Source organism: Anomaloglossus baeobatrachus, chromosome 5, assembly GCF_048569485.1.
Source record: "Anomaloglossus baeobatrachus isolate aAnoBae1 chromosome 5, aAnoBae1.hap1, whole genome shotgun sequence".
NCBI classification, from domain to species: Eukaryota; Metazoa; Chordata; class Amphibia; order Anura; family Aromobatidae; genus Anomaloglossus; species Anomaloglossus baeobatrachus.
The window spans coordinates 512,428,360-512,441,256 of NC_134357.1; the positions used below are offsets into that span (position 1 = coordinate 512,428,360).

The 12,897-nt window shown below is 45.5% G+C and overlaps 1 protein-coding gene across 1 annotated transcript in view; it reads left to right on the plus strand.

The window, feature by feature from the left end:
- LOC142312861 (uncharacterized) overlaps nucleotides 1–12,897 on the plus strand; it is a 197,425-nt gene that overhangs the window by 101,633 nt on the left and 82,895 nt on the right. The window contains exon 5 of the mRNA XM_075351847.1: nucleotides 6,549–7,740. Within this exon, the coding sequence (XP_075207962.1) occupies nucleotides 6,549–7,740 (1,192 nt within the window). The remainder of the gene's footprint in view (nucleotides 1–6,548; nucleotides 7,741–12,897) is intronic.

The window sequence follows — 12,897 nt, forward strand, 5'->3', positions numbered from 1 at the left end:
CTGGGAAGTATGCAAATAAGAAAGCCGCGGAGACACCATCACGTGTTTCTCAACGCTGGCAGGAAACTAGCCAGGTCTTTCACCGGGAAGGAACAACCACGGGAAGGGCAGTCTCCAGTCAAGGAGACCACCTATACCAAACATGGTATCCATCCACAGACAGCCGTTTCGGGGTATTTGCCCCTCATCAGTGTGGAGTAGGAATCTGGCTAGTGGGGGCAATGCCTAGTATAAGACTACTTAAGCAAGCATTGTTGACCTTAGGGAGATCAACATATCCACTGCGGAGACACCATCACGTGTTTCTCAACGCAGTGATTCTAGAGCATTGCCCCCTGGGAAGTATGCAAATAAGAAAGCCGCGGAGACACCATCACGTGTTTCTCAACGCTGGCAGAAATAGCCAGATTCCTACTCCACACTGATGAGGGGCAAATACCCCGAAACGGCTGTCTGTGGATGGATACCATGTTTGGTATAGGTGGTCTCCTTGACTGGAGACTGCCCTTCCCGTGGTTGTTCCTTCCCGGTGAAAGACCTGGCTAGTTTCCTGCCAGCGTTGAGAAACACGTGATGGTGTCTCCGCGGCTTTCTTATTTGCATACTTCCCAGGGGGCAATGCTCTAGAATCACTGCGTTGAGAAACACGTGATGGTGTCTCCGCAGTGGATATGTTGATCTCCCTAAGGTCAACAATGCTTGCTTCAGCTGTGTGTGTGTCTGTGGTGTCAGTGTAAACTAAAGACTCAGAGCTCACTCTATCCTCCCTTACAGGGAGCACAGGCAGCACAGTGACATTTACATCAACAAGGGGGTAGGTCAGCACTGTCTGAAGGATCAGTACTTGGGGTTTCAGTGGCCACATACTGGGAAACTACCCGCCCCAAATCTGTCCCAAGCAACACGATTGCAGGAATATGAGCAATTATTTCCCATTCTCTCCCCCCTCATCCAGCACCCCAATCTAAAACCTTGGCGACGGTCTGTGTTGGCTCGATGCCTCCAATCCCGGAGACAGTTAGGTTTTTTCCAGACACCGAGTCTTGGGGTAATATCATCTCAGGTTGGACGAAACTCATCTCAGCAGCGGTGTCCAACAGTTCCATGGCCACAGCCTGTCCTATGGTGACAGGTTGGAAATTGTTCAGGGACCCACCACCACCCCCATTTCCACCCACAAACATCAAAGTGGACGGTCTTTGGGACGGGAATGCCGCCTTATGGCGCGGGGGACACATGACCTTGAAGTGTCCGACTTGATTGGAAAAGTGACACCTTCCGAGTTCTGCCACAAGCCTGTAGAGGAGTCGATGGGGACATTCCCTGCAGTCTAGGGGCATGGGAGACAGTAGCAGGATTCATCTTACCACTTCTCCAGGTGCTGCTGTCCACCTTCCTGGCCTCAGGGACCCTATTATGCGTGTAGTCATGTGCCATGGTGGCCGTAGCAGTGGACCCCTTTAGCTTCTGGTCCCAGATGAACTGGCGGAGATCCTCGGGGCAGTTCCACAAGAGTTGTTCCATAATGAACAAATCCAGGATCTCCGATAAGGTGGTGAACTTCAGGCCCTTAGTCCAGAGGTCGACAGCTCTGGCGAGGGCCCGCCGGTGGCCAGCCCTGGTGTCCTTTGGTTCCCTTTGTGGGCTCCAGAATTTCTTGCGGTAGGACTCCGGAGTGAGGTTCTACTGTTGGGTCAGGGCCTGTTTGATGCTGTCATAGGCCTGATCCACCTCGGCAGGAATGTCCCCAAGTTTATCCAGGGCCTTACCCCTTAAACGGGGGGGGGGGGGGGAGTCAGGTACTTGGTCCACTGATGTTTGGTCAGATGGTGCTGCAGGCAGTCCGTTCAAAGGTTAACAAAGTGAGTCCAACTCTCCATCCTTCTCCAGCATGGATAAATCCTCAATACAAGTCTCGGGAGGCTCAGTCTTTCAGTTGTCCAGGGTGGACGATGGGGGTTAGAGCTGAGCTAGCTGTAGCTGGTGGTTATATTATGCCTGTCGATCTCGCTCTGCAACCTTACACTCTACCAGACGATCTCCCTGCCACGCGGCCATGAGGATCTGGTATGTGTCCTGGTCTCCAGCCGTAAAACGGGCCACAACAGTTTGAAGAAGAGTAACCAAGCCTGTCAGGCTGGGCGATGGGCAAGGGGTGAGCTGCCCACTGCAGAGCTTGGCGGTATGCTGCAGAGCCAGGTGGTGAGTGACCCGCTGCAGAGCCAGGTGGTGCACTGTTAACTGCAGAGAGGATATCTGGCTCCTTGAGGACCCTTGGCTGGGCTCCTCACCATGTTTAAAATGCCAGGTGGTGCTCTGTCCACTCCAGAGCTGTTGACTGGCGTCAAGCTCCCGGAGAACCGCTGGTGGAGCTGCTCTGCGCCACGCACAACACCATCCTCCACCTCTTCTACTCCGAGCATAGCATTGGCCAGTGCCATAGCTTTTCAGCTCCTGGTGCCATCAGCCATTCTTGCAGTCTTTGTTCACTGACACAGAGCTGCAACCTCACGCACCCACACACCTTACGGTATCTGCACTCTGACACTCTAATGTTGAGTTTGTCTTAAGAACCCAGCGGCAACAGCTGCTACTGGCAGTCTTTAGTGTCTGGGAGTATGGGTCTCACACTCGCATACACTATTATCTTGATCCCACGGCTGCCACCAATATATCACGAACCGGGCTAGGGGGTCAATCGGACATCGCTCCGCTCAGTCATGATCCTGTGAATCTGTGGCGAAACCGCACCTTGCAGCCCCACCCTGATGTCTTTAATACAATGGGGTCATGCGAGACGACCTCGTCACTTTCACCTACACGTGACGTTGCACACCCCCAAGACGTATGCAAAGTCCGCTTGGCTCAATGCAGCACTAACACCTCATGTCACTGCGGCACAGGGAGGCATGGGGAGTGGAACCAAGTAGGTCATGCAACCTCCGGCGCGGCACCCAGCTTTCTCACAACCCCAACAGACCGACCAGAAGTTTCCACTAGCCTCAGTTGAACAGAATTCTGCCGCTCCAGTACAGTGCTGTAGACTGCCACTAGTTCCTCATTAGATATAGTTCTGGTCTGTTAGCAGGACTATGTCGGGCCAGAAACCAGCCCAGGTGGCGTGTAAAACTAAGCTGAACTCACAGACTTGGGTATTGAGCTAAAAGAACAGCCCAAAATTAAATTATATACTGTATATTTAATCGCATTAAGGGCACACTAGATAATACATTATGTACAAGATGGGATTTACAGAATATATATTTCAGGAGTACATTTACAGATGAGACGTGGTTACAAATAGCTATACATAATACATGGATCAATTACATTGTTCCTTTGTGATTAAGCTTCGTGCTGGCTTGCACAAGGGGGTACTATGGAGCCACGAGTTTCCTGGGACTTCTCACGTTTATTGCACGAGTCCACCCAGAGAAGAACACCCACAAGTTGACTGATATGGTTTTTAAGAACCTATGTTCCCCTCCCCCCATGTCCCATCCTTCTTATGACCTAAGACTGGGCTAGCCGTGAGTGTGCCTCCTCCCTCCCAGGGAAAATATGAATGTCAGTTCTCCCCCATAACTCTGCCGCTGAGCATCCCCCATGGAAGATATGACCAATATTTTTCCCCTCAGGTATTTATCTACTCATAGAAATAGGAAATACGGTGGGTCTGGGGGCTTCCTACAGTCAGTTATTAATTATTGATGGCTACGTACATCTCACAATTTAGCGGAAATATGTCTGACGTGCATCTTGTTGTCCAGGAATCTGATAATATGCATGCATAATTTGTGGAAGCAATGCACTCCCCAATATTGTAACTCTTTCAATGGCTCCGTCCAGACTGAGCTTATCCTTTGAAGTTCGATTGTAATCTTGTACTTCTCCTCCTACCTCCTGAGCAGGACAATTCACTCAGCAGGAGGGCTTGCTTTGGCTGGAGAGTCTTCTGTAATCTTAAAGGTAGGGTGTCGCGGTTTTTTATTTTTGTATTAAAAATAGTGATTATGAAATCAAGTATTTTTAATACAAAATTGTGTCTGTACCGTTGATATTGTCTGCAGAGCTTTGTATCTAATCCTATCCTGTGATACTGTCTGCTGAGCCGTGTATCTAATCCTATCCTGTGTGATACTGTCTGCTGAGCTGTGTATCTAATCCTAGGCTGTGTGATACTCCAGCTGTCCTGTCCAGTAGCGCGATCAGCTGAGCTGTCACTGAGGTTACCTGCGGCCAACGCTGCATCCACCACTGGATCCAGTGACAGCGGGTAACCTCAGTGACAGCTCAGACGATCGCGCGGCTGTCTTCATTAGCTGCGTGGAGCTGACAGGAGCGGCGGTGTTTGCTGCTGCTCCGGTCACCTTTATGCAGCACAGCTGGAAGCGACGCTGGAGGTCTGTGGATTACGCTGGACAAGGAGGGCTTTTTGGGGCTTATTAAATTGGTGATGAGGGAATGTGTTTGTGTTTTTTATTTCTAATAAAGGTTTTTTCGGGTGTGTGTGTTTATTTACTGTAATTTACAGATTAATCATGGAAGGTTTCTCGGGGAGACGCCTGACATGATTAATCTAGGACTTATTGGCAGCTATGGGCTGCCAATAACTCCTTATTACCCCGATTTGCCAACGCACCAGAGCAAATCGGGAAGAGCCGGGTACAGTCCCAGAACTGTCGCATATAATGTATGCGGCAATTCTGGGCGGCTGCTGACTGATATTGTTAGGCTGGGGGGCTCCCCATAACGTGGAGCTCCCCATCCTGAGAATACCAGCATTCAGCCGTATGGCTTTATCTGGCTGGTATTAAAATTGGGGGGGACCGCACGCCGTTTTTTTTAATTATTTAATTATTTATTTCACTGCACAGTATAGACACGCCCACCGGCTGCTGTGATTGGGTGCAGTGAGACAGCTGTCACTCAGCGTGGGGGGCGTGTCTGACTGCAACCAATCATAGGCGCCTGTGGGCGGGGAAAGTAGGGAATACGAAATTGTTTAATGAGCGGCCGGCTTTTTCAAAATAGTAAAAGCCCCCGCAGCAGTGTGAATGCCGTGCAGCGCCGCGCCGGGGATCGGTGAGTATGAGAGAGGAGGGGAAAATGACCGACAGACTGTGAGAGAGGGACAGAGATAGTGACGGACCGACAGAGAGAGAATCGAGACCGAGAGGGAGAGACCGACTGACAGAGAATAGTGATTGACAGATATTATGACACATCACTCGTTTCCAGTGTTTGACTAGCTAGGTCGTTCTGCAGGTCCGGATCGGTGTTGCGTCGTTGGCCAGGTTTGCCTGTTTGACAGCTCACCAGAGACTTTGTAGCGATCCCGGCCAGGTTGGAATCGCTGGTGGGATTGCTGAAAGTCTCAGTGTGTAAAGGGGCCTAAAGAGCAACACAGTAACAAACACCTGACCTTGACACTCAGGAATGTGTCATTGGTTAATTTTCCTGATTTAAAGATAATGAAAGTCTTAAGATTTTTAACTCGTTGATTTGATTTGTTTCTCTTTATCTAGTTTTAGCCTGAAAGTCTTTATGTAGTTTTAGGTCATATTTATGCAGAACATAGAACATTTTGAATGGTTCACAAACTTTCAAAAACCACTAAGGCTAAGTAGTGTACAAAAGAACCAGGGACTGGAAATCATGACAGGCAGAGGACAATGTATTTAAGGGCAATGTTTCTATTTGCTTGCATGACATATAAAAGATTATAAAGGATTTGTTCTCTTTTTCTTATATCCACTGGTTTGTTAAATTGAACAATAATAAAGAACCTTACACTTTCTCCAAAGTGATGGCTTATATGTATATGATCAATATGCTCCTCCAATGTGCTGTGGTACATACTGGTACCTGTCAAAGAGTACCTGTCAAGACAGATGTAAAGAGCTGAAATCACAAAATAAAACTAATTACAGGCTCCTTACTGAGTTTTCAAAGGCAATTTGAAACAATTAGTGAAGGGCAGAGTGAAATATAAACCTTCAGAGAGGGAGGCTACAGTAGAGAAGTGGTGAGTTCTCTACGCAGGCGCAAGATTTTGCCTTGCGATATGGATGAAGCGGGTGAGTATTTCTAAACCTATGTTTTTTACTCTGCCTGCATTAGGGCAGAGTGAAGTGCGCCTGAGTGAGCAGGGAATATGTCTGCGCAATCGCGACATTTTGCATACCTTACTGGATAACACGAGAGGTGTCCTCAGCACAAGAGGATGGTGAAAGGAGGGACATGAGGCGCAGATTAGGATGCCCATTGGACCAGACCATTTACATTTATGGTGAGAGATTTTATAAAGGTATTTGTGGGGTCTAGAGGGGTGGTCAGGGGGTAACGTACATCTTTATAGAATACAGCACAAGCGCTGCTTGATGTGGTAGTTTTAGTTTAGAAGGCCAAAATCTGGTGATAGGTACCCTTTAATAACTGAATTGTATTAGTTTGTAAGGAAATGTTTTATAAAGTATATAATAACAAATTAATATAATTGCAATGGAGTGTTATTGAAAAATAACATTTAGTTTTATTCTTTGCAGATGACTGTACTAGGAGCTCAGAAGGACATCTGGTATTCTCAGATTTTGCAACAGATACATGTGAAGAAGATGTCATTACAACTAATGCATCTGAATCCAAGGTCTTTTCTTCTGCTTTCTCAAAGACGAATATGCAAAACGAAAGTCACAGAAGGGCTGTTGAACATAAAATAGCTTCCGTAAGGGGGAAACCATTTTTATGTTTAGAATGTAGTAAATGTTTTATTAAGAAATCAAAACTTATTGCACATCAGAGAATTCACACAGGGGAAAAGCCATTTTGTTGTTCAGAATGTGGGAAATGTTTTTCTAGGAAATTTCAACTTGCTTCTCATCAAAAAATTCACACAGGAGAAAAGCCATTTTCATGTTCAGAATGTGGGAAACGTTCTAGTACAAAAGCTGATTTAGTTATTCATGAGAGAATTCACACAGGGGAAAAGCCATTTTCTTGTCCAGAATGTGGGAAACGTTTTTCTACTAAATCACATGTTGCTCGACATCAGAGAATTCACACAGGGGAAAAGCCATTTTTTTGTTCAGAATGTGGGAAATATTTTCCTTGTAAAGCTGAACTTGTTAGACATCAGAGAATTCACACAGGGGAAAAGCCATTTTTTTGTTCAGAATGTGGGAAATGTTTTCGTTGTAAAGCTGAACTTGTTAGACATCAGAAAATTCATACAGGGGAAAAGCCATTTTCTTGTTCAGAATGTGGGAAATGTTTTTCTACTAAATCATATGTTCTTCAACATCAGAAAATTCACACAGGGGAAAAGCCATTTTCTTGTTCAGAATGTGGGAAATGTTTTTCTAGGAAAGATGAACTTGTTTTACATCAGACAATTCACACAGGGGAGAGGCAATTTTCATGTTCAGAATGTGGGAATCGTTTTAGTAGAAAAGCTGATTTTGTTAAGCATAAGAGAATTCACACAGGGGAAAAGCCATTTTCTTGTTCAGAATGTGGGAAATGTTTTTCTACTCAATCACTTGTTGCTCGACATCATAGAATTCACACAGGGGAAAAGCCGTTTTCTTGTTCAGAATGTGGGAAATGTTGTTCTACAAAAGCTGATATTGTTAGTCATCAGCGAATTCACACAGGAGAGAAGCCATTTTCTTGTTCAGAATGTGGGAAATGTTTTTCTACTCAATCACATGTTTCTCGACATCAGAGAATTCACACAAGGTAAAATCCAGTTTCTTGTTCAGAATGTCAAATGTTTTCCTTGGAAAGCTGAACTTGTTTCACATCAGAAAATTCACACTGGGAGAAGCCATTTGTGCGTTTTAGAATGTGGAAATTGGTTTTCTATTAAATCTGCACTTGCTAGTCATACAGTCATATGAAAAGGTTTGGGCACCCCTATTAACCCCTTCATGACCTTGGATGGATCTATCCGTCCAGGATCGTGTCCCGTTAAGCCCCGCCCCCTGCCGCAGGCAGGCGGCGTGGATCGGCACACATATCAGCTGTTTTCAACAGCTGACATGTGTGCCTGCTAGCCGCGGGTGGAATCGCTTCCACCCGCGGCCATTAACCCCTTAAATCTTGCTGCCAAAGTCTGGCAGCAAGATTTAAATGCGCGCGGCCATGTTTTTTACTTACCGCCGCCCCCACCGGAAGTCATGTGTGTTATCACGTGACTATCGGTGGTTGCCATCGTAGCACAGGGTCATGTGATGACGCCTGCTGCTATGATGTTTCACTTTCGTTTTCCCTCGGCCGAGAGCAGAGGGAAAAACAAAGTGACTGAATCTGCTGTTTACAGCTGTATTGCTGTGATCAGCAGATAGATAATAGCGATCGGATTGCTGATCGCTATAGCCCCCTAGGGGAACTAGTAAAATAAAAAAAAGTAAAAAAAAAAGTTTTAAAAAACAAAAAACCTAAAAGTTCAAATCCCCCCCTTTCCCCCCATTGAAAATTAAAGGGATAAAAAATAAATAAATATACACATATTTGGTATCGCCGCGTTCAGAAATGCCCGATCTATCAAAATATAAAATCAATTAATCTGATTGGTAAACGGCGTAGTGGCAAAAAAATTCCAAACGCCAAAATTATGTTTTTTGGTCGTCGCAAGTTTTACGCAAAATGCAATAACAGGCGATCAAAACGTAGCATCTGCGCAAAAATGGTACCATTATAAACGTCAGCTTGAGACGCAAAAAATAAGCCATCACTGAGCCATAATAGATCCCAAAAAATAAGAACACTACGTGTTTCGGAAAATAGCGCAAAACGTGCGCCACTTTTATTGGACAAACTTGTGAATTTTTTTAACCCCTTAGATACAAGTAAACCTATACATGTTTGGTGTCTACAAACTCGCACCGACCTGAGGCATCACATAGATGCATCAGTTTTATCATATATTGAACACTGTGAATAAAACATCCCAAAAACTATTGTGCGATCACACTTTTTTTGCAGTTTTTCCACATATGGAATTTTTTTGCTGTTTTCCAGTACAATATATGGTAAAACCTATGGTTTCATTTAAAAGTACAACTCGTCCCGCAAAAAACAAGCCCTCATATGGCAAGATTGACGGAATAATAAAAAAGTTACGGCTCTCGGAAGAAAAGGAGCAAAAACGGAAGGTGCCCGGGGGCTGAAGGGGTTAATGTTAACCTTTTTTCTTTAGAACAATTTGGGTTTTTGCAGCAGCTATTTCAGTTTCATATATCTAATAAATGATGGACTCAGTAATATTTCTGAATTGAAATGAGGTTTATTGTACGAACAGAAAATGTGCAATCCGCATTTAATCAAAAGTTGACCGGTGCAAAAGTATGGGCACCTCAAAATAAAAGTGACATTAATATTTTGTAGATCCTCCCTTTGCAAAAATAACAGCCTCTAGTCACTTCCTGTAGCTTTTAATGAGTTCCTGTATCCTGGATGAAGGTTTATTTGACCATTCCTGTTTACAAAACAATTCCAGTTCAGTGAAGTTTGATGGTCGCCGAGCATGAACAGCACGCTTCAAATCATCCCACAGATTTTCAATGATATTCAGGTCTGGGACTGGTATGGCCATTCCAGAACATTGTAATTGTTCCTCTGCATGAATGCCTGAGTCGATTTGGAGCAGTGTTTTTGATCATTGTCTTGCTGAAATATCCATCCCCTGCGTAACTTCAACTTCGTCACTGATTCTTGCACATTATTGTCAAGAATCTGCTGATACTGAGTTGAATCCATGCGACCCTCAACTTTAACAAGATTCCTGGTGCCGGCATTGGCCACACAGCCCCAAAGCATGATGGAACCTCCACCAAGTTTTACTGTGGGTAGCAAGTGCTTTTCTTGGAATGCCGTGTTTTTTTGCCTCCATGCATAACGCCTTTTTGTATGACCAAACAACTCAATCTTTGTTTCATCAGTCCACATGACCTTCTTCCAAAATGTAACTGGCTTGTCCAAATGTGCTTTTGCATACCTCAGGCGACTCTGTTTGTGGCGTGCTTGCAGAAACGGCTTCTTTCGCATCACTCTCCCATACAGCTTCTCCTTGTGCAAAGTGCGCTGTATTGTTGACCGATGCACAGTGACACCATCTGCAGCAAGATGATGCTGCAGGTCTTTGGAGGTGGTCTGTGGATTGTCCTTGACTGTTCTCACCATTCTTCTCTGCCTTTCTGATATTTTTTTTGGCCTGCCACTTCTGGGCTTAACAAGAACTGTACCTGTGTTCTTCCATTTCCTTACTGTGTTCCTCACAGTGGAAACTGACAGTTTAATTCTCTGAGACAATTTTTTGTATCCTTCCCCTGAACAACTATGTTGAATAATCTTTGTTTTCAGATCATTTGAGAGTTGTTTTGAGGAGCCCATGATGCCACTCTTCATAGGAGATCCAAATAAGAGAACTACTTGCAAGTGGCCACCTTAAATACCTTTTCTCATGATTGGATACACCTGCCTATGAAGGTAAAAGCTCAGTGAGGTTACAAAACCAATTTAGTGCTTCAGTAAGTCAGTAAAAAGTAGTTAGGAGTGTTCAAAACAAGAAATTGATAAGGGTGCCCATACTTTTGCACCTGTCAAATTTAGTTTAAATGCAGATTGCACATTTTCTGTTAGTACAATAAACCTCATTTCAACCCAGAAATATTACTGAGTCCATCATTTATTAGATGTATGAAACTGAAATAGCTGTTGCAAAAACCCAAATTGTTATAAGGAAAAAAGGTTAACATTAATAGGGGTGCCCAAACTTTTACATATGACTGTAAAAAAAAAAAATCACACAGGGGAGAAGCCTTTCGAAATATGGGAAATGTTGCTCTACAAAAGCTGAAATTGTTAGTCATCAGTGAATTCATACGGAGAAAAAGGCAATTTCATGTTCAAAATGTATGAAATATTTCATACAAAAATCACATCTTTCTAGGCATCATATGAATCATATAGGGAAAGGAAGGTGTTTTCATGCCCCGAATGGAAAATGTTTTATACAAGAATCATTTTAACATTGTAACTGAGAATTGACACAGGGAAAAAGTCATATTCATGTTTTTAGTATGGTAAATGTGTTTTTGTGAAACACCATATTGTTAAAGGGAAGGTGTCGCGTTTTTTTATTTTTGTATTAAAAATAGTGATTATGATATCAAGTATTTTTGATACAAAATTAAAATCACTGCTTATTTATTTTTTATTTAATGCTAATTTTACTGGAGGCACTGGGGGCTGCCGTGCTGGATTTGCTGTGTGTGTGTGTAACGACAGTTACTCACTGCTTTATGGCAGCCCCTGTGCATAGACTCTGATAGTCGGAATCCGACCCCTAGACTTATTACAGGAGAGCTGCCTGCTGTGAAATGGACGCGCCCCCTGGGCTGTTCAGATCACAGCAGAGGGAGGAGATCAGCGCCATCTTTCTGCAGCTCACAGCGGTCATGCTGTGTGCTGAACTTTTCCCCCTGTCACCCGTTCGGCCCGTGGGAGTAGTGTACTGGCACCCCACCCCCCCGCCGCCGATGCTACTGTCTCAGATAATACGCTCTCTCCCCATGCCCTGTCACCTGTCGGCCTTTGTGAGTAGTGTACCGCCCCCCTCCCTTCCTGGCCGCAGCGGGCATGCTTGTGAGTGTGTGCTTGTGTGGCAGAGCATTTTGTGTCTGTGCTGGCAGAGCATTTTGTGTGTGTGCTGGCAGAGCATTGTGTGTGCGTGCTTGTGTGTTTGTGCGTGTGGCAGAGCATTTTGTGTGTGCTGGCAGAGCATTGTGTGTGCGTATGGCAGAGCATTTTGTGTGTGCATTTGGCAGAGCATTTTGTGCGTGCATGTGGCAGAGCATTTTGTGCGTGCATGTGGCAAAGCATTTTGTGTTTCCGTGCATGGCAGAGCATTGTGTCAGCGTGCGTGGCAGAGCATTTTTTATGTGCGTGCGTGGCAGTGCATTGTGTGTGCGTGCATGGGAGAGCATTGTGTGTGCGTGCCTGGCAGAGCTTTGTATGTGCGTGCATGTGGCAGAGCATTGTGTGTGCGTGCATGTGGCAGAGCATTGTGCGTGCGTGGCAGAGCATTGTGTGTGTGTGCCTGGCAGAGCATTGTGTGTGCATGCATTTGGCAGAGCATTTTGTGCGTGCGTGCCTGTGGCAGAGCATTTTGTGCGTGTGGCAGAGCATTTTGTGCGTGTGGCAGAGCATTGTGTGCGTGCGTGGCAGTGCAGTGTGTGTGCGCGTGCCTGGCAGAGCATTGCGTGTGCGTGCCTAGCTGAGCATTGCGTGTGCATGCATGTGGCAGAGCATTTTGTGCGTGCGTGGCAGTGCAGTGTGCGTGCGTGGCAGTGCAGTGTGCGTGCGTGTGGCAGAGCATTATGTGCGCATGTGGAAGACCATTGTGTGTGCGTGTGTGGCAGATCATTGTGGGTGAGCGTGTGGCAGAGCATTTTGGGTGGTCGTGCATGAAGAGCATTGCACCGGTATGCTGCTCGGTCACAAACACAGTATATACACAGTGCTCACACGGTATATAGTATATACACACAGTATATAGTATATACACACCATACACGGTATATAGTATATACACACGCTGGCTCCGCCTCCGCTGACCTCATGCTGGGTGCTCGGTCACACACACAGTATATACACAGTGTGCACACACACTGCGTGCGTCCATGTGGCAGAGCATTGCGGGCATGCATGTGGCAGAACATTGCAGATGTGCATGCATGCGGCAGAGCATTGCTGGACCTGGGCGTGCAGAGCGTTATGTGGGGATCACTATGCAGCTGTCCTTGGTGACACTTTAGACATTTGTGGTCACCAACAAAATGGCTCTGCACTGTGTCCCTATACGTCATTCTCTCTGAACTGTTGGAAATATCA